This window comes from Argopecten irradians, chromosome 1, assembly GCF_041381155.1.
Source record: "Argopecten irradians isolate NY chromosome 1, Ai_NY, whole genome shotgun sequence".
NCBI classification, from domain to species: domain Eukaryota; kingdom Metazoa; phylum Mollusca; class Bivalvia; order Pectinida; family Pectinidae; genus Argopecten; species Argopecten irradians.
In genome coordinates, this window is record NC_091134.1 from 30,555,918 (window position 1) to 30,577,011 (window position 21,094).

At 38.1% G+C, this 21,094-nt stretch overlaps 2 protein-coding genes across 4 annotated transcripts in view; both read right to left on the minus strand.

The window, feature by feature from the left end:
• Positions 1-21,094, minus strand: part of LOC138323737 (anoctamin-1-like) — a 106,646-nt gene that overhangs the window by 17,313 nt on the left and 68,239 nt on the right. For all 3 annotated transcript variants that reach the window (XM_069268546.1, XM_069268556.1, XM_069268565.1), the window contains 5 exons: positions 2,838-2,986; positions 2,433-2,551; positions 2,212-2,267; positions 1,197-1,300; positions 720-854 (listed from right to left, as the gene is read on the minus strand). In XM_069268546.1, coding sequence (XP_069124647.1) covers positions 720-854; positions 1,197-1,300; positions 2,212-2,267; positions 2,433-2,551; positions 2,838-2,986 — 563 coding nt within the window. The remainder of the gene's footprint in view (positions 1-719; positions 855-1,196; positions 1,301-2,211; positions 2,268-2,432; positions 2,552-2,837; positions 2,987-21,094) is intronic.
• Positions 5,207-21,094, minus strand: part of LOC138308239 (E3 ubiquitin-protein ligase rnf213-alpha-like) — a 39,177-nt gene continuing 23,289 nt past the window's right edge. Inside the window, exons 13-18 of the mRNA XM_069249229.1 lie at positions 18,921-18,955; positions 18,134-18,231; positions 11,463-11,616; positions 10,731-10,908; positions 5,841-5,938; positions 5,207-5,347 (exon numbers count right to left, since the gene is read on the minus strand). Coding sequence (XP_069105330.1) covers positions 5,207-5,347; positions 5,841-5,938; positions 10,731-10,908; positions 11,463-11,616; positions 18,134-18,231; positions 18,921-18,955 — 704 coding nt within the window. The remainder of the gene's footprint in view (positions 5,348-5,840; positions 5,939-10,730; positions 10,909-11,462; positions 11,617-18,133; positions 18,232-18,920; positions 18,956-21,094) is intronic.

Below are 21,094 nucleotides of genomic sequence, written 5' to 3' on the forward strand. Positions count from 1 at the left end.
GACAGTGTAGCACATTGATCTGACAGTGTAGCACATTGATCTGACAGTGTAGCACATTGATCTGACAGTGTAGCACATTGATCTGACAGTGTAGCACATTGATCTGACAGTGTAGCACATTGATCTGACAGTGTAGCACATTGATCTGACAGTGTAGCACATTGATCTGACAGTGTAGTACATTGATTTGACATTGTATCACATTGATCTGACAGTGTAGCACATTGATTTGACATTGTATCACATTGATCTGACATTGTATCACATTGATCTGACAGTGTAGCACATTGATCTGACAGTGTAGCACATTGATCTGACAGTGTAGCACATTGATCTGACAGTGAAGCACATTGATCTGACAGTGTAGCACATTGATCTGACAGTGTAGCACATTGATCTGACAGTGTAGAACATTGATCTGACAGTGTCACATTGATCTGACAGTTTAGCACATTGACCTGACAGTGTAGCACATTGATCTGACAGTGTAGAACATTGCTCTGACAGTGTATCACATTGATCTGACAGTGTAGCACATTGATCTGACAGTGTAGCACATTGATCTGACTGTGCAGCACATTGATCTGACAGTGTAGCACATTGATCTGACAGTGTGTCACATTGATCTGACAGTGTAGCACATTGATCTGACAGTGTAGCACATTGATCTGACTGTGTATCACATTGATCTGTTAGTGTATCTGACATTCTATACTCACGCTGGGTAGCTGGAGCCAGAGATTGCACAGCCATAGATAAACACAATCAGTCCAACCGCAGAGGCAGGAATCAACATCTGAGTGTAGAATCCTAGCCAGGTAAAGTAGATGCCAATCTTCTCACCAAAGTAACTCCTGAAAATTCAAAAATAATGAATCATGAGTCAAAACTCAAAAAGATTAATTTTGTGCTGAGTTAGATATAAAAGTAGTCATAAAGATGATTTAGTTTCCTTAGAATATTGTGTGAAACATTTTTTTTTTACTTTTTATTGAATGAGTTGAATATGTCAGATATGTGTCGATAATTCAGCAAAAATACTGCAGTATGTGTCACTGTTCATTTCAATAGGGTCGAATAATAAAGGATACCCATAACAAATCTGTGATTATTAAATTTAGCACTATCAATTTCACAACTACATAACTTTACAGGATGTATGACCCTATGGTCATTAGATATTGGTTACTACATACCTAACTTGATCCAGGGGTTGGAACTTGAAGAAATTCCGAAGATGAGCCCAGTGGTCATACAGCTTCTTTCGCTCGTTCTCAGCAGATCCAGCCTTCCAGTGACCCTGTTGAAGTAAGTCAAATCATCAGCAACAGTACAGCCGATTTTACATGATGAGCAGAAAAACACACAAAATATCAAAAGTTTCATAACTTTGACTTTAAGGTGATCGTCGACGACACCAATTTATCTCGTGTATATAAGTGGGGAAAGTAAAACGAAGTAGTAACAGGTGACCTGATTTTACCTGAGGAAAGCAAAGAAGGCATGCTATTTCTGCAGAATGTCTTCAGCCATACCAAGATTTAACTTCATTCCCTATACATGATTGCATATACTCCATACAATACTGAATCCTACAATTCACAGCTTTATTGGTGCCCACTATGGGAAATATACATAGCCAAAACCAGCCTTAACAAATCTGTTGGAAATGGACATATTCATGTGCACTCTAAATCAATGGCCAGGTCATCAAATGGTTTATAGCCAAGCCTCCATGTACATGGTTACAAAGCCAATACCTGGGCCAGAACAAAGCCAATACCTGGGCCAGAACAAAGCCAATACCTGGGCCAGAACAAAGCCAATGCCTGGGCCAGAACAAAGCCAATGCCTGGGCCAGAACAATGCCAATGCCTGGGCCAGAACAAAGCCAATACCTGGGCCAGAACAAAGCCAATACCTGGGCCAGAACAAAGCCAATGCCTGGGCCAGAACAAAGCCAATGCCTGGGCCAGAACAAAGCCAATACCTGGGCCAAAACAATACAAAATTACAAGTGATGTGCAGCATCAGGGCGTAGTGATTGACAGCTGACAAAATGTGAATTTCATGTCCAATTCATCAAAGATGAAATTCTTTCGTGCAAAAATGTTTGATAAACAGAATTCAAACTGATTTTCATGCTTCTGAGCAACAAAAACAGAAGCACAATATGTTTCTGAAGATTTGAATGCGTAAAGTTGTATTTACCTCATGCAGCGGGTAGGCAGCAGTATAATACTCGTCAGCTATCATTTTGTTAATACCTGTAAAACAATAAAGTCACCTGTAGCCAGACATCAGAGAATCAGCCCTTTATCTAGGTAACAAATGATAATGCAAGAGCTCAAGGTTAGTCTGTTCTAAGCATGATTTTGTATGGAACAAGAAATTTGCTTAAGAATTACCAGGAAATTATCATCTGAACTCACCGAAGGCATACTCATGGTTTTTATCGTCTGAATAAGACTTTCTTCTGAGGATGAAATTGACAATGCGACTTCTGGCCACGCAAGAGAAAAAAGAATCTCGATCTTCTGGAATATCATACCTGAATTCAAACGTAATATTTCATTTTTAGTCCAATATGTTACATGAAACATAATAAAGATCCCTTTAAGTATCCATCTAAAAGAAAAGGGACAGTGTAACTGTCTTTGTTGAATGTTTTGATGTGAGTTAACTTTGTTGAACATATACACTTACAAAGCAAAGTTACCCACCCCTCAATCCCTCGGTCTTATAACTTCTTTCAATACCCTTCCCCTACCCCCTCCAACGCCTAAAACAGGGTTAACTTTACCTTACAGTATGTTTTAACTGTATAGTCAACTTACAAGTATTCCTTGCTCCTAGCGTACGGTAGAGTAAATCTTCGTGATATGGGCGGCATCACTTCCTTGTCCAACTCAAAGGGAGCAAACAGTTTCTTTACCATACCGGTCAGGGTGGTCCACAGTCTGGCACTCATGGCTTTCATTGGGTTCTGTTCACATCATAATCAACAATTAAACATTTTGGACAAGAGGTCAAAAACATTAATGTAATCAGCACTAAAATTTCTTTTATTTGTATTAAAAATTAATTAGATCCATTTTCACACAACTTTCAAACTGGCAGTACAAAAATCTAAAATTCTGATCCAAATTCTACATAAAGCACAAAAATGATAATAAAATCTTTCAAAAATAAGATCCAATTTACCAGTAAAGATCTTTTTACAGAATTACTCTGAAGACCAAGAAATTGTGTCACTAAAACAGAAACTATCAATCAAACAGGAAAAGTTAACGTTTCTACCTCGGTTTAAACAGAAAGGATCAGTTTCTTAAAGACAAGATTATTGATTAGGGATAAGGAATGAAAGATTATACACGACAGTATATTCTAAACCAGACAGTATCTGAAGTGATAACTAGAAAGTAAAACAACATCAGCTGACACAAACATGGGAGGGTCATGCATGTATGACACAACTCCAGCTAGGCAGGAAAACATGTGACATCTTTAAACTAATCTTGATACTGAAACAATCTTTTCCTTTAAGTTCCTCTAGTATTTATGAATTTACATCCCCCCAAAAATTGATCTTTTTTATGAATGTATGCAAATGTCAAGTAAGTTTATGCATTCATAGGATGATTAGTACCTCACTGCATGAAGTTAAATAATTGATTGAGTGTATCATGAAATTATCAATGTAACATGATAATTATTTCATGGACACACCTGTAAGTTGAGTACAAAATCTAGTTGGTAATTGTAACTGTGTTGTGTGGTACAGGAGATTTCAGAAAAGATGGCGATGACGTCACACAAAGGTACATCCGGGTGCTCAAAGGTACAACTCTGTATATCTGTACACATTAACATGGTGGGAACACAGCCGCTTGCGATGTTTGTTTACATTTTATTGTCATAAATAGTACGACAATCGAGAAATGTTGCTTTATTTTAATTTCAAAAAGTGTAAATAAAAATATGTAACAACAAGAGTCCCATGGGCCTTAACGGTCATCTGACTCATGGCACAAAACAACAAAGTCACAGTATAAAGTAGTGGTTAACAATTAATATAAGCAATACAAGGAAATCCTTTGTTGAATATGTAAGTTTCTGAAATAGGTAAAGGTCATTTGTTGAACAAACTTGGTAGCCCTTCATCCATATATGGTTGAAACCTATTCAAGGATGAAGGAAGAGTCAGATTTTAAAGCCAAATTTCAGCAAAGCTCCCATTTTGGACCCCCACCGCTCTATCCCTCTATCTCACCTCGTCCTTTATAAAATATGATTGTCCTCACCTAAAGTTCCCCCTTCTGAGCCCCACCTCTCTGTCCCCAGGGGTCGGACCTAACTCATTTATATAAAATATGATTGTCCTTCCTCAATGATGTTTCACACCAAATATGGATGAAAGCTAAAATTAAGAAAATTTCCCCTTTTGGCATCCCACTCCTCAGTCCCTAGTGGTTGGAGCAAGCTAATTTATATAAAATATGATTGCCCTTTGCCAATGATATTTCCCACTAAATATGGATGAAATCCATTCAAGGGTTAAGGAGGAGTAGGAATTTAAAACTAAAAGCAGAAAACATTTTACTTTTGGGACCCCACCCCTCAGCCCCTAAGGGTCAGAGCAGGCTCATTTGTATATAAAATATGATTGGCCTTTTAAAACAATGTTTCAAAACAAATTTGGTTGCCATCAATCCAAAGATGAAGGAGGAGTAGGATTTTAAAGCTAAAATGAAGAAAATTTGCCCTTTTGGGGCCCCGCCCTCTGCCCCGGGGTCAGACCTAACTCATTGACAAAAAAAATGGTTGCCATTCCCCAATGATGTTTCACACCAAATATGGATGAAATCCATCAAAGGGTGATGGAGAAGTAGGATTTTAAAGCTAAAATTAAGAAAATATGCCTTTTTTGGGCCCCATCCCTCAGCCCCTAGGGGTCGGACAAGGCTCATTTATATAAAAAATAATTGTCCTTCCCCAATGATGTTTCACTCCAAATATGGATGTAATCCACTCAAGGGTTAAGGAGGAGTAGTCTTACGCACAACGCACGGCGAACGGCGGACGACGACTGACAAAACACGATGACAATAGGTCATCCTGACCTTCGACCAGATGACGTAAAAAGCCAACCATCTGATAATGGTGGGCTAAATTTACATTGGCTTGCTTTCCCAAAAGTATGGAGCTACCTTAAGTCAAACCTCAATATCTTATTACTGATTACAGTTGATTTTCCCCTTTGATACTGTTCCGTTAAAAGTACCTTACCTAGTCTCTTGTCTTGTGTCATTTGGTCATTGCAGGATTTTAATGTGGTCTCCATATCCTGTAAATTCAAAATTGATATCATTAATTCAATCAAATAAATTTGCAGTTCATTTTGAATTTACTTCAAGAGCAACTCCATTCATCCATGAAAATTTACCAAAGCAGGATTCAATCCTTATATTAAGTTCAAGCATATTTCAATTTGGTCATTTTTATTAAGATTTGGAGTCTCTCTGGGCTTGTCTACACAGAAAGATAGCAAATACTACAATTTTTTAAGAAACAATTATCTTATAAGTGTAATCCGTTCTATGGGATCTATTTACAAAAGATTTAGAAATAATAGCAAAACATTTTCCTCCAAAGCTCTATGTGATACGATTGTCTCCCAATTCAATAAAAAAGGGAGCCATTAAAAGTAAATCACTATTCACTGACTGTTATATACAGTAGTACTTATTAATCATCACTTCAGCTTCAAGATATTATTCTAAAAACAAAATACATTTTCAAACTTTTTCCTTTAAAATTCTTATGTAACTAAACCTTACACGTAACAATGGAGACAGACAGTGTCTACAAAAAATCTCCTCCCAACGATTCCTGGCATCCTTTGTCCTCAATGTTAACACATCAGCTGGCACAGCTCCTGGAATACAGATAAATACACCTCAATTAAAATGTTCTATGTCAGAAAACGGAAAGAGGGATCTTTTCTCTGCTTTTCTCTTTTCCTTTGAAACACGGATAAGTCGAAGTCAGCAGGACCAAGCAAAATGTTTTACTTATTCAATGGTTTGACTCATCTGTGTTTTACTGTCCACGAAGACATTGATGTCTAAGTTGTACTGGCTGTACTGACTGTTTCCAGGTTGGCATTTTACACAAATATTGGTTTAAAATATGCAATACATAACAAGAAAATTTTCTAAGAAAAAATAATATTTACTAATTCAATAATAATGGATGATTCAGATCACAACATACTATAAATTACTAACATCTTTGATTAGCCACATGGTGTTTCACATTGACATTTGCACTACACGATATAAAATACAAGAGATCCAAGAGGGATCTGTGCACAAACCAAAGAATGATCTATGTCTGACAATGAAAAGAGGGATCTTTTCTTTCCTCTGCTTTTCAAACTTTTTCAAACGTACTGCATATAAAATTTGAGACAGATCGCTTCAGTACTTTCTGAGAAACAGCCGTAACAAATTTCAAATATGAAATCCATGATAGCGGCCAGTTGGCCATCATGTTGACCGATCAAAAGGTACTATGCACAACTAGGGTCCAAGGGGAATCTATGCATGGAATTTGAGAGATCTCTTCAGTAATTTCTGAGAAATAGAGGTAACTATTGAAATCCAAGATGGTGGCTAGTTGGCTATCTTCTTTACCGATCAGTTACAAAATGCAATATGTACAACTAGGACCCTTGGGTAACCTACATACCAAATTTGAGAAAGATCCCTTTATTACTTTCTGAGAAAGAGAAGTAACAAACTCTAACAATCAAAATCCAAGATGGCCACCAGGCAGCCATCTTGTTTATCGATCAGTCCCAAAATGCAATATGCACAACTAGGGTCCTGGGCAAACCTACATATCAAATTTGAGAGAGATCCCTTCAGTACTTTCAGAGAAATAGGGGTAAAATCTTTAACTCATTACAAGAGGCCCATGGGCATTAACGCTCACCTGATATTTGATACAAATCAGTTATGTAATTTACTAGTCAACTGATGTCTTTTGTTCACAAAATAGGAACATACATCTAATAGGACTGCATACAAAGTTATGCTTGGTGCATATTTACACACATTACCATGTTCATAAGTTTCAATAATTATTATTACAAAGGGCAATAACTCCGTAAATAAGTTAGAGTCAAATCAAGCTTATTTTCAAACTTGAAATATTTCCAATGTTAGTCTATATGCAAAGTTTCATTAAGCTCGGATCTTATTTACTCAAGTTATCAAGTTCACAAGATTCAATAATTATAATTGCAAAGGGCAATAACTCTGTAAGTTACAATTGAATCAAGCTGATTTTCAAGCTCATCTGAGATCTTTCCAATGTTATAAAGTGCACATACAAAGTTTCATTGAGCTTGGTGAATATTTACTCACGTTATCATATTCACAAGATTCAATAATTATAATTGCAAAAGGCTTTAACTATAAAAGTTACAATCTAATCAGGTCGATTTTCGAAGTTGTCCGAGATCTTTCCAATTTTATTCTAAATATAAAGTTTCATAAAGCTCGATTTATATTTACTAAAGTTATCACATTCACAAGGTCCAATAATAATTATTAGTGCAAAGGGCAACAACTCTGTAAATTACTGTCAAATAAAGCTGATTTTCAAATTTGTCCCAGATCGTTCCAATGTAAGTCTACACCCAAAGTTTCATATATATAATAATATATAATATTGCAAAGGGCAATAACTCCGTAAATTACTGTCGAATTAAGCTCGTCCGAGATCTTTCCAATATTAGTCTACATACAAAGTTTCATTATGCTTGAGTTACTCAAGTTATCATGTTCACCAGGAAATGTTAACAGACATCGCAAGACGACGGACAAAAGACTATCGCAATAGGTCACCATGACCTAAGGTCAGGTAACCTAAAAATCGAAAATGGCACCCAGTCATCCATCTTGTTGATAGATCTGTCAAAAAATGCAATATGCACAACTAGGGTCCTAGGTGAACCTATATACAGTGGACCATCGATAATCCGGACACCTTCGTTCCCAGCCTAAACTGTCCGGATTACGAGTTTTCCGGACTGCCGAATTCCGTGTTCTTAGTCAATTAAATTGTCATGTACGAGTTACTCCCCTTGACCTTGTAATCTATGATAGGCTTTTATGTAAGATACGTGTATTATAATTAATACTTCGTTTGCTATGTTTTATAGGTATTTTGATATCATTCCATTAAGAATATTAAATAAACGTGTTCCTTTTTCAAAATACGAAACCTTAGCAATTGTTAATGTACGTTTTTAATGACCATTTCTACAAGTCTTTGCTTTCTGACTTACAAATGTGAGTAGCAACCACGCGCTCGTTCAAGTCTAACTTCGTGCACAATGTCACACACGTGTAAATGGCATGTGCCGTAGCCTTTATATCTTATACCACAGACGATGAATTCGAATAGATTCACACACATTTAAAATTCTTATTAATTTTATGAGTATTATCTCACTTTATTGTATCTGATATTCATAGCGATATATTCTGCATGCGAAACAAGTAAGGTATCTACAGCGTACCCAAGCTCAAACTGCATGTTTAAAAGCGTGTGGCTAAAAATTTATTGCGTATCTCAATTACAACACTGAAGTTTGATCTCCTATAGAAAACCAATGAATCATTACATGACTGCATGTACCCGTGTGAAAGGTGTTCAGGTAAACGCCCGTGGCTATGACCTGACAGTCGTCGTTATGACAACACACACAGTGTCAAGTGATAGTGTGTATTGTACACATGACTGTAGCTGGCCTTGGAATTCCTGGCACGTGGCGACAACAAATGGTCAGGATTATATTAATGAAAATTACATTTCGTTCCCAAAATGGAGTTCCGGATTCGGAATACAAATTTCCGGACTAGTGAGTATAAATAACCTTATAGAAATCCGTTCCCTGACATTTCGGTCCGGATTGTGAGTTTTCCGGACTATCGGCGTCCGGATTATTGCGGGTCCACTGTGTATGAAATTTGAGAAAGATCCCTTCAGTATTTTCTGAGAAATAGCGGTTATAAACTTTTAACTATCAAAATCCAAGATAGCTGCCTGGCGGCCATCTTGATGACCGATTCCGGTTTCCAGACATGTTAACCCTACCGATTCAGGCGGAAGTCTACCGCTTTTGAAGCTGATATTCCGCCTACCGCTTTAATATCCAAATATTCCGATTTCTGACAAAACATCTTTTTTATTTTTTTTCTTCCGATTTCTGAAATTTTTATAGTCGGGTGGGGCTGCCATGGTGGCTTCAAAATGCATACCAGTCAGTGTAGGGGGACTGGTTTGATAATTAAGTAAACAAAGGAGGTGTGAACACTCCCTGACCAACACCCACTGGTGCTAATTAACAGCCTGGGGCTAGTTCCACCTTGGCTTGGTGGTGTCACTTATTTCACGTGTCTGAGTGTAACGATGTGTATTATGTAGGCCTACCGTACGGAAACAATCATCTGGCCTTTCAATAAATTTTGTGCTAAAAAACTAGTTAGCTTCATTTAAAAAACAAACACTGCTTATAATTGAAATGATTTACTCACGTTTTTAATGTAAAATAGGCGTATAGTGTCTGCTGAAAGTCATAAACTTTGCAATCGTAATGGCCGCCATTTTGGAATGAGGTGATTCTAATAAAGGAGCCGGATTTTGGTATAAAATTTCAGGAATTCACTACAATTTTTTTTTTTTTTTCGCAGGGGGATTATTTTTCTAGAATATTGGTGAACGTTTTAGAAACAAATATTTGTATTTTTCCTTACATAAATCAAAAGAAAATGAGTTCAGTATGTATTAAATAAAGTGAAAAAAATAGACAAAATGTATATTTAAAAAAGGTGAGTATACAATATATTTATTGGCATTTTGCATCTTCTAAATTTAATGTAAGCCTCAATTAACATTAAAAAATGCAAAATGAGCCACCAAGGCCTTTGGTGATAATCAAAGTTAAAACACAATTTGTTAACAAAATATGTTTTTGTAATTATTTTGCATATTATTGATATTTATATATCTCTGACGCGCCGCGAAAAATACCGCGTGCAATGCTACCGCTTTTGAGTAAAAAATCTACCTCTTTTTGGTCACCAAAGGTTAACATGTCTGGGTTTCACTGGCAGGGGACTAAAAACATTATCATTATCAGGTAAATTCAGAATCAAAATCCAAGATGGCAGCCTGTCAACTATCTTGTCCCAAATTTGTAATTTGCATAACTAAGGTCCAAGAGATACATACATCAGAAACTTGCTGCAGATCCCTTCAGTGTATTCTGAGAAATAGTGACTTTTACAAATAAAATCCAAGATGGCTGCTTGTTATATTTTCCCAAAATGCAATATGAGCAATTAGAGTAATGAAATTTGAAAAAGATTCCTTATGTACTTTTTGATAAATAACAGTAACGAGAATTTTTAACGGAAGGAGGGACGGACAAAGGACAATAGACACAGTTAAAAATATTGTACATCTATGATGAATCAAAGATGAAGTTGAAACCTTTGTATTCATCCAAAATAGATTCACTTGTACTTAGACCAAGCCCTTTGCTTCCTAAATATCTGATTCATGTTCATTTGATAAAAATGATGAGGTTCTTTAAATATATTTTAACACAACCCCCATTATTCTTTTATTATCTCTATGCCTGTATTTCTCACCACCATTATTGTACGTCTCTGTCAGGTTGTCGAGGACCTTATGCATTAACAGAAGGACATCATCCACACTTCGTCCAGTCAGCCGCTGTAAACTGGCGATATCCAGCTTAATGTGGTTCAGGAGAAAGTCAGCCAAGGTGTGAATGGCAATGTTTGGTTGGATCATGTTGCATATCACCTACAAATAGAAAGAATTTGCACATACCAGTTCTAATTGAAGTCAGATTAGTTGGTTTTACTGTCAGTGACATGCCAGAAAAGCCCACTGTAGTGAAAGGTGTGCTCCCTAGCTGTCCGCCACTACACCTTGTGGTTGGATTCTTGTGAAGCAACTTTTGTCTAGAACTACTCAAATCACTACAGTAGTGTGTTCACCTTATTTAAGGTACATGTTCCTGTCCAAAAAATAATTTCATAAATTCCATAGTGGTAATGTATTGCATTTGCTTAATGTACGTGACATTAGCTCAGGTATGGATACAGTATACAGGTTGTAACTGCTTACTGGTAATCGTATTGCTATACCATTTGGAATTTCAATGGTATTAATTAAAATACATAACAATGTCCTGAAATAAGAATATTTTTTATTATATGTTTCATAAGTAATGTAGAACAATATGTTTATGCCATAATTTGCTTTGTGGTTATGTAACAGAATTATAAGCCTCACTGAATTGTTCCCAAGTCATTGAAAGGTGAGGTACATATAACTTGTAATTGTTGTCATACCGGAGGATTTTCATTGGCCCCAAGAAGCATTGAGACATGGGTTAGGAGTCTAAGAATGGCACAAGAGACAGGGTTCATCTTTCTCTCACCCACAACAACATCTGTTCTCTGGTCAGCTCGCCCCAGGATATGACCGGGTTTGGTCTGGTCAGACCTGTAATAAATCATATCATTCATTTAAGCAGTTCGTATACATGCAGTGATATGATGGCATTAGATACTTTATATTAAACACAAGTTTCACATAATCTGTAAAATATTTCTGTTTATAAAATAAAATTTACAGCGCCATTACAACAAGTGTTCCTGTTAACACTCATTCATTTGATAGACACGTTGGCTGGTAGCTGATGTAGTAGGCTGGTAACTGATGCAGTAGATTAGATTTTAGATGGCATGTAACGAAGGCGTTGATTGGCTGAAGCATCGGCAGCCCGACTGATTGCCCCCCCCGACTTACAAGATTGCCGACAACATTGAGAAGTAGGAGGAGCCAGCGGATCTTTGATGTTCAAACCCGACTCTGTTGTACAATGTGTTTGATCACGTTGTGTACTATTTTATTATGCTTACAATGTATGCAATCATTCACTGTATTCAAAATTCGTTATTGTTTTGTTTCACTTATTAAGTGATTTTTTTGAGGATATGTTGTTAATAAATTATCTACCAACGTTCCAATGGTTCAAATTTTGCATCGTGTTTATAAATGTGTGAGGTTTATATCTATTTATTCTTCTATCCGTTGTAATGTTACATGTAATGTCAAAGTCGAATTTAGCTACATTGTAGCGGAAAAGGAATCACCTTCTGCCCGACTTTTCCGCTGCAAGCGTTTGGGTGTGGAAACCAAATCAGGTATGACTGACAATAGATTAGGTGTCTTGTCAAAATATATTCCGATCAAACACGGTTTTAACACATGCCTGGGTGTTAGTAGGGGATGTTATTCTAGTTGTAGATGTCGCGCTTGAATGCATCGTCTAAATACTTATAATTCAATTAATTCAATTTGGTAATGTTCTCAGAGGTTGGCGCATTCACGAGGTGGTTTACAAAATGTCGGTTGAATTTAGCTGAGAAATTGTCAATACTAAATTCAAATGCATCTATCTGATTAAATACTGGTGACAAAATTAAACACGAGGCCCAGAGGGCCTGTATCGCTCAACTGGTTTGTAATGCCAAGTAATGTTCTGAATACAGGTTCATTGTTTCTTTTCTGAAGGAATTTTAATATTAACCTCTAAATCCCCTATTGGGCCCCACCCCTCCCGCCCCCAGGGGGTCAGAGCCAAAATTTATACAAGTTCTGTTCCCCTTCCCCCAAGGATGTTTATGGCCAAATTTGGTTACAATCCAAGCAGAACTCTATGACTAGTAGCGATTTAAAGGATTTACCTCTATTTCCCCTATTGGGCCCCGCCCCTCCTGCCCCTGGGGGATCAGAGCCAAAATTTATACAAGTTCTGTTCCCCTTCCCCCAAGGATGTTTGTGGCCAAATTTGGTTACAATTCATGTAGAGCTCTAGGACAAGTAGAGATTTAAAGGATTTACCTCTATTTCCCCTATTGGGCCCCGCCCCTCCTGCCCCCGGGGGGTCAGAGCCAAAATTTATACAAGGTCTGTTCCCCCTCCCACAAGGATGTTTGTGGCCAAATTTGGTTACATTCCATTCAGAACTCTATGACTAGTAGCGATTTAAAGGATTTACCTCTATTTCCCCTATTGGGCCCCGCCCCTCCTGCCCCCGGGGGACCAGAGCCAAAATTTATACAAGTTCTGTTCCCCTTCCCCCAAGGATGTTTGTGGCCAAATTTGGTTACAATTCATGTAGAACTCTATTACAAGTAGCAATATAAAGGATTTACCTCTATTTCCCCTATTGGGCCCCGCCCCTTCTGCCCCCGGGGGACCAGAGCCAAAATTTAAACAAGTTCTGTTCCCCTTCCCCAAAGGATGTTTGTGGCCAAATTTGGTTACATTCCATTCAGAACTCTATGACGAGTAGCGATTTAAAGGATTTACCTCTATTTCCCCTATTGGGCCCCGCCCCTCCTGCCCCCAGGGGACCAGAGCCAAAATTTATACAAGTTCTGTTCCCCTTCCCCCAAGGATGTTTGTGGCCAAATTTGGTTACATTCCATGCAGAACTCTAGGAAAAGTAGCGATTTAAAGGATTTACCTCTATTTCCCCTATTGAGCCCCGCCCCTCCTGCCCCGGGGGTCAGAGCCAAATACAAGTTCTGTTCCCCTTCCCCCAAGGATGTTTGTGGCCAAATTTGGTTACATTCCATTCAGAACTCTATGACTAGTAGCGATTTAAAGGATTTACCTCTATTTCCCCTATTGGGCCCCGCCCCTCCTGCCCCCAGGGGACCAGAGTCAAAATTTATACAAGTTCTGTTCCCCTTCCCCAAAGGATGTTTGTGGCCAAATTTGGTTACATTCCATTCAGAGCTCTATGACAAGTAGCGATTTAAAGGATTTACCTCTATTTCCCCTATTGGGCCCCGCCCCTCCTGCCCCCGGGGGGTCAGAGCCAAAATTTATACAAGTTCTGTTCCCCTTCCCCCAAGGATGTTTGTGGCCAAATTTGGTTACATTCCATTCAGAACTCTATGACTAGTAGCGATTTAAAGGATTTACCTCTATTTCCCCTATTGGGCCCCGCCCCTCCTGCCCCCGGGGGACCAGAGCCAAAATTTATACAAGTTCTGTTCCCCTTCCCCCAAGGATGTTTGTGGCCAAATTTGGTTACATTCCATTCAGAGCTCTATGACGAAGTAGAGATTTAAAGGATTTACCTTTATTACCCCTATTGGACCCTGCCCCTCCTGCCCCCGGGGGTTCAGAGCCAAAATTTATACAAGTTCTGTTCCCCTTCCCCCAAGGATGTTTGCCAAATTTAGTTACATTCCATTCAGAACTCTACGACGTATGTATTATGATAATATTTTATTAATTGTGGCGAAAGAATCATTTGTAATATGTATACAATATTCCAATACCTGTCTTACACACCACACTTGTTCTTCGGCAGTGTACTGTACTTACACACGTGTGTCGCGTCTGTGTATATTTATGTTCTGTGTGGTGTAACTTCCGGTTTGGTGCGACTCCTCATTTTATTATCTTTCGTTGTACATCCCCCCTTTTAAATTTAGATTACAGTTTAGGAATTCGCTTTACATGTACACACTTTCTAGATATTTCCTTTTTAAACGAAATTAGTGTTTATTAACAATGTTTTACCAAGTCTCCGCAAGGTCTCGTTAACGTGGTTTACTGTCGTTCGAGTCTCTCGGACTTTTCCATGCGTCGTAGATATGTAAACAAAATGGAGTGCGTGTTGTGATTCCCCTTGGGACACAACAACTCTACGATAGGGTAGGTAGCATCCAATCGTTTTAAAACTTGCTCCAACCTCTGATATGTATAAAGAAAATTCAAAGCAAAGCGTCACTTTCAAATTTTTCGGGCCGTGCAGAACAGATCGCGCTTGTTCGCAGTGAAATTCAACAAAAATTAGAAAGTTCGTTTTATCAACTTCTGCTTTGCAACATGACGACTGTACTATTAATAAGTAGCGATTTAAAGGATTTACCTCTGTTTCCCCTATTGGGCCTCGCCCCTCCTGACCCAGGGGATCAGAGCCAAAATTTATACAAGTTCTGTTCCCCTTCCCCCAAGATGTTTGTGGCCAAATTTGGTTACATTCCATTCAGAACTCTATGACTAGTAGCGATTTAAAGGATTTACCTCTATTTCCCCTATTGGGCCCCGCCCCTCCTGCCCCCAGGGGACCAGAGTCAAAATTTATACAAGTTCTGTTCCCCTTCCCCAAAGGATGTTTGTGGCCAAATTTGGTTACATTCAATTCAGAGCTCTATGACAAGTAGCGATTTAAAGGATTTACCTCTATTACCCCTATTGGGCCCCGCCCCTCCTGCCCCCGGGGGGTCAGAGCCAAAATTTATACAAGTTCTGTTCCCCTTCCCCCAAGGATGTTTGTGGCCAAATTTGGTTACATTCCATTCAGAACTCTATGACTAGTAGCGATTTAAAGGATTTACCTCTATTTCCCCTATTGGGCCCCGCCCCTCCTGCCCCCGGGGGACCAGAGCCAAAATTTATACAAGTTCTGTTCCCCTTCCCCCAAGGATGTTTGTGGCCAAATTTGGTTACATTCCATTCAGAACTCTATGACTAGTAGCGATTTAAAGGATTTACCTCTATTTCCCCTATTCGGCCCCGCCCCTCCTGCCCCCGGGGGACCAGAGTCAAAATTTACACAAGTTCTGTTCCCCTTCCCCCAAGGATGTTTGTGGCCGAATTTGGTTACAATTCATGTAGAACTCTATTACAAGTAGCGATTTAAAGGATTTACCTCTATTTCCCCTATTGGGCCCCGCCCCTCCTGCCCCCGGGGGACCAGAGCCAAAATTTAAACAAATTCTGTTCCCCTTCCCCAAAGGATGTTTGTGGCCAAATTTGGTTACATTCCATTCAGAGCTCTATGACGAGAAGCGATTTAAAGGATTTACCTTTATTACCCCTATTGGGCCCCGCCCCTCCTGCCCCCGGGGGATCAGAGCCAAAATTTATACAAGTTCTGTTCCCCTTCCCCCAAGGATGTTTGTGGCTAATTTTGGTTACAATCCATGCAGAACTCTAGGACAAGTAGCGATTTAAAGGATTTACCTCTATTACCCCTATTGGGCCCTGCCCCTCCTGCCCCTGGGGGACCAAAGCCAAAATTTATAAAAGTTCTGTTTCCCCTCCCCCAAGGATGTTTGTGGTCAAATTTGGTTACAATCCATGCAGAACTCTAGGACAAGTAGCGATTTAAAGGATTTACCTCTATTTCCCCTATTGGGCCCCGCCCCTCCTGCCCCAGGGGGGACAGAGCCAAAATTTATACAAGTTCTGTTCCCCCTCCCCCAAGGATGTTTGTGGCCAAATTTGGTTACAATCCATGCAGAACTCTATGACTAGTAGCGATTTAAAGGAAATGTTGACGGACAGAAGGAAATGTTGACGGACGGACGGACGGACGGACGGCGGACGCCGCACCATGACATAAGCTCACCGGCCCTTCGGGCCAGGTGAGCTAAAAATCTACGCCTACAGCTGAAATAGCATCCCCTACAAACATCCAGGTATGTGCCAAAGCCAGGTTTTATCGGAATATATTTTGACAAGACACGATGGTCAGTCGTACATTGTACCCAATTTGGTTTCCCACACCTTGCAGTAAAGTTATAATTAGTCAGAAGCATGCAGGCGATATATTTTATGTACAACTTCTGACTGACTTTTTCGCTACAGCAGCTCTTTCCATAGGTACTTCACTGAGTAGCGCTGATTCAGAGTCTATACATAAGGTAATTAAAATGTGTTTTTACATTATGAAGCTTACAATGCTGATCATCTTCAGTACACGTTTCTGATCTTGGTAACCGCAGACAGATGTTTCCGACTGTTTAGTTCTGCCCCTACATTGAAGCAACAGCCAATGAGAGCCGTGCTTACACAGCTTATTGAATGTCGTTGGCAAACTGACTAGCTACCATGCAAACTGACTAGCTACAATCAACGGAACCACCCACTAGACTGGCCGTCACCCTTACACTTATTATAACGGCGCTGTAATATATATTGAATGATTACTACATCATAGAAACAAACCACAAACCAGACAAATGCAATGGATCATGATAGCTATATATTGTATGATTTTGACTATGTCAAGCTATATATTGTATGATTTTGACTATGTCATTAGCTATATATTGTATGATTTTGACTATGTCAAGCTATATATTGTATGATTTTGACTATGTCATTAGCTATATATTGTATGATTTTGACTATGTCAAGCTATATATTGTATGATTTTGACAATGTCACTGAAGGCATACATGTATATAGAGAATATATGGTTCGTATCTTACAATACAAGATTTATTTTGGTGCGAGACTTAGGAAAGCCGAGCTGACGAGGCAGAGCATTTGATATTTGCCGTGTATTTCGTCTTTGTACATTATTGAGTTACTTCCCTTAAGGGTAGGTATTGATTGTGACGTCATTATTTTGTGAACGCAATTCACGTCGTTTTCTCCGAAACATACGACGTTACGCTCCCAAACACATGACGTCACAGTCAATACCTACCCGCAAGTGCAGATAACTCTGTAATATGCAAATTCGGAATAATGAACTATGCTGATAACAAATTGATTTTGTTGCACCTTAGAGGTTTGTTATTACGGTGTTTTACTGTAGATAGTTTGGCTTGAAGAAAATTTGGTTTTGGGAGGATCATTTATAGGTTGTAAGTTCTATGATATCACTATAAAGTAAACCACGTTTATTATGAACACAATTACAATGAATTAATGATTATAATCTAGTGAATTTCATTCTCCACTAAGGTTCCTATAATGTATAATGAACTACTCTTGAAACAAAGTGAGGAGTCATTTGTCCACAGAGGTTAGTTTTAAGCTTAACAATTTAACTCTTGACTGTATGTACCAGTACAAAAATGTATTCTTTCTAAAAACAAGAGGCCCAGAGGGCCTAAAAAATCGTGTTGGAATGCTATGAACACTTATCAAATTTGAGTACTGATATAATGTTTTTACTTGTAATGCATGTATTTACCCATCATCTACTTTGTTGCTCTTGTCAAGTTGATGATTAGCACCTCCAATGTTTGCACCACATTCTCTACATTTATCCATAACTACTGCTCGGCCGCACTAAAACAGAACAATTAGTATCCTTAAAGTTATATGTGCCGTAATTTTCATATGCGCAGATTAAGCAGAGCTTTTGATATCTGTAATATTTATCATAAAAAATAACCATGAAAATTTTGAAAATTGCAATATTTACGATGCAGAGGTTTTAATTTTACAAGTATAAAGAACAGCTGAAAATGACTTTTGGCAAAGTGCCAAAATCCTTATATTTAAAGTCTACAGTGAAGTGAAATGAGTACAAACGGTCAGACCATGCAGCCCAGTTTTGATCTACATTTGTAGTTTCATTTCAGATTTTTATTGTGTAATTATAAATATATATGTTATGTGATTTCTGCAAGTATGTTTCCATCTAAATATACGTGAGGCATCCAAAAAAGAATTTTACAGTACATAAATTCAGTGTTGTAACTAATGTTTACAAGGCATCATACATGTTTGTCTGTCCATTTTTTACAGCTTAATTCATCGGGTTAGATGATTTTCAAAGAGATTTCTGAAGAAAAAAAATAACATGCCATGATTTTTGCCCAGTTACGGCACATTATAACTTTAAAAGAGGTGATAGTTGGTTTTAATATGGTAATTTATACCAAAAGCAAAAACGCTGATTAACTTGATGACTCCAACATGTTTTTTTTGAACAATTTTAAAAAATAAGATCCTTTAAAATGTCAACAACTTACATTTCCTATAATGTATGCATGGCCATTTGGACATCCTGAAACAAAAAAAGAGGCCCATGGGCCTTAACGGTCACCTGAGTTCGGATACAGAATGAAACAAAGACATATAAAACACTATATATTGGCCCATCAGGCCCTTGAAGCCAGTCAATGTTTTTATAATTTGAATGAAGATTATTTGGTTCCATCAAATCTGTGAATTCAGAAGAAAGATTTTTGAAATTTATAGCCATTTTGACCCCTTTTGGCCCCACCCCTCTGGCCCCTGGGGGGTCAGCTAGGACCAATATTGATAATTAAGATGTTAAAATGCTATCTCAGGCTAATAATTCTAACCCAATTTGACTTATTTCCTATGAAAAAACTAAGCAAATGATGTTCATAAATGTGTTTTTCCTATATAAACTTTAGTAAATTTGACCCATCCCCAGGGGAAAAATCTGAGATCCCAGGATAATGAAATTCACAAATCTTGTAAAGATCCTTAAAAACCTTTTAATCTATAGAGAGTATCTGGTTCCATCAAATCTGTGAGAGGAGAAGAACATTTAAAAATTTTAGCCATTTTGACCCCTTTTGGCCACGCCCCTCAATGTTCATAACTGTGTATTTCCTATATAAACTATAGTAAACTTGATCCCCAGGGAGAAACTTGAGACCCCAGGGTCATATAATTCACAATTTTTGTAAAGGACCTTGAGAACTTTCCATCTATGAAGAGTGGTTTGATTCTACCAGCTCCAGAATTTCAGAAGAATTTACAAGTTTTAGCTTATTTGACCCTTTTGGCCCCGACCCTAAGGCACCCTTGCGGGTCAGTCATTGAAAATTTGTGATAGGATTCCATGGCCATTTCATAGGGATACTTCTGACAACGTTTGACTAATTTCCTATTACAAATGACCAAATAATGCTCAAAAATGTGCTTTCCCTATATAAACTTTAGTAAACTTGACCCCTTCCCAGGGGAAAACCAGAGACTCCAGGGTCATACAATTCACAATTTTTGTAGTGGGCTTGAGACCTTTCTATCCATTAAGAGAATTTGATTCTACCACATCTGTGAGTGGAGAAGAAAATTTTGAAATTTTAGTCAATTTTACCCTTTTGGCCCTTAATTCCACAGCCCCTTGGGGATGGGGGGTGGGGGGAGGGGGTCATATAATTCACACTTTTGATTGGCCTTATGCCTTAGAAGGTTTGTGCAAAATTTCATTGAAATAGCTTCAGCAGTTTTGGAGAAGAAGTTGAAAATGTACATTGTTTATCGTCGAACAACGGATGACAGACAAAAGGCGATTAGAATAGGTCACCATGAGAGTTTGTCTCAGGTGACCTAAAAAAAGCTTTTATTAATAAAATATTTCTGATTTGAAAATTGAAATTCCATTAGAAAGGTCTTGCTCATATCAAGCTGACTTTCATGACTTGGTCATACTTGCATTATTAATTAACCTAGCTACTACTAATTCTGAAAAGCTATGTATTTACATGTATATCATTAAACTTGCTAACAAAAGGACTGTTTTGACTGGATCTGAATATGTATAATCACACCCACTCTCTGTAACCCAGCAGCCATTTTTTAAGCTCCCTGTGGCAGCTTATTTCTGGCCTGTTCAAGTTAGTGTGAGGCACATGTTTACAGGTTATAATATTATACGTCATTCTACTGACAAGGATAGACTGAATGCATATTTCATAATGTCAAAATTTATCTGTATCTTGATTGCTGGGCCTAACAAAGGTTGGCAATTTCTTAGTATACAGTATATATATATATACACGCATTTCCATCAGGTACAGTGAGTTCAAATATGTTCATTCCTTTATTATTTGTCGTGTGGCCATTATAATAATCATTAATACATTATTTATTCCGAACATCTTTTTTGCAATATGCAAAACATTTTTGGGAGCCCAATTGCGTCAATTTGCTGACAACTTTTACATTAATCATTTGACATGTTTGAACTACTGTGCAATGCTTTAAAGGAGTACTCCTTTGTGGCGTCAATATGTCGCGGTTTCCTATACAGAGCACAGATTTCAGTGAAAGCATGTATATAGGGAAAAATAAACCTCCAAAGAAATTTGACTGCTATACCTTAACCGAAGTAAGATTTATTAAAACAAGAGGCCCATGGGCCTTAACGGTCACCTGATTTCAGATA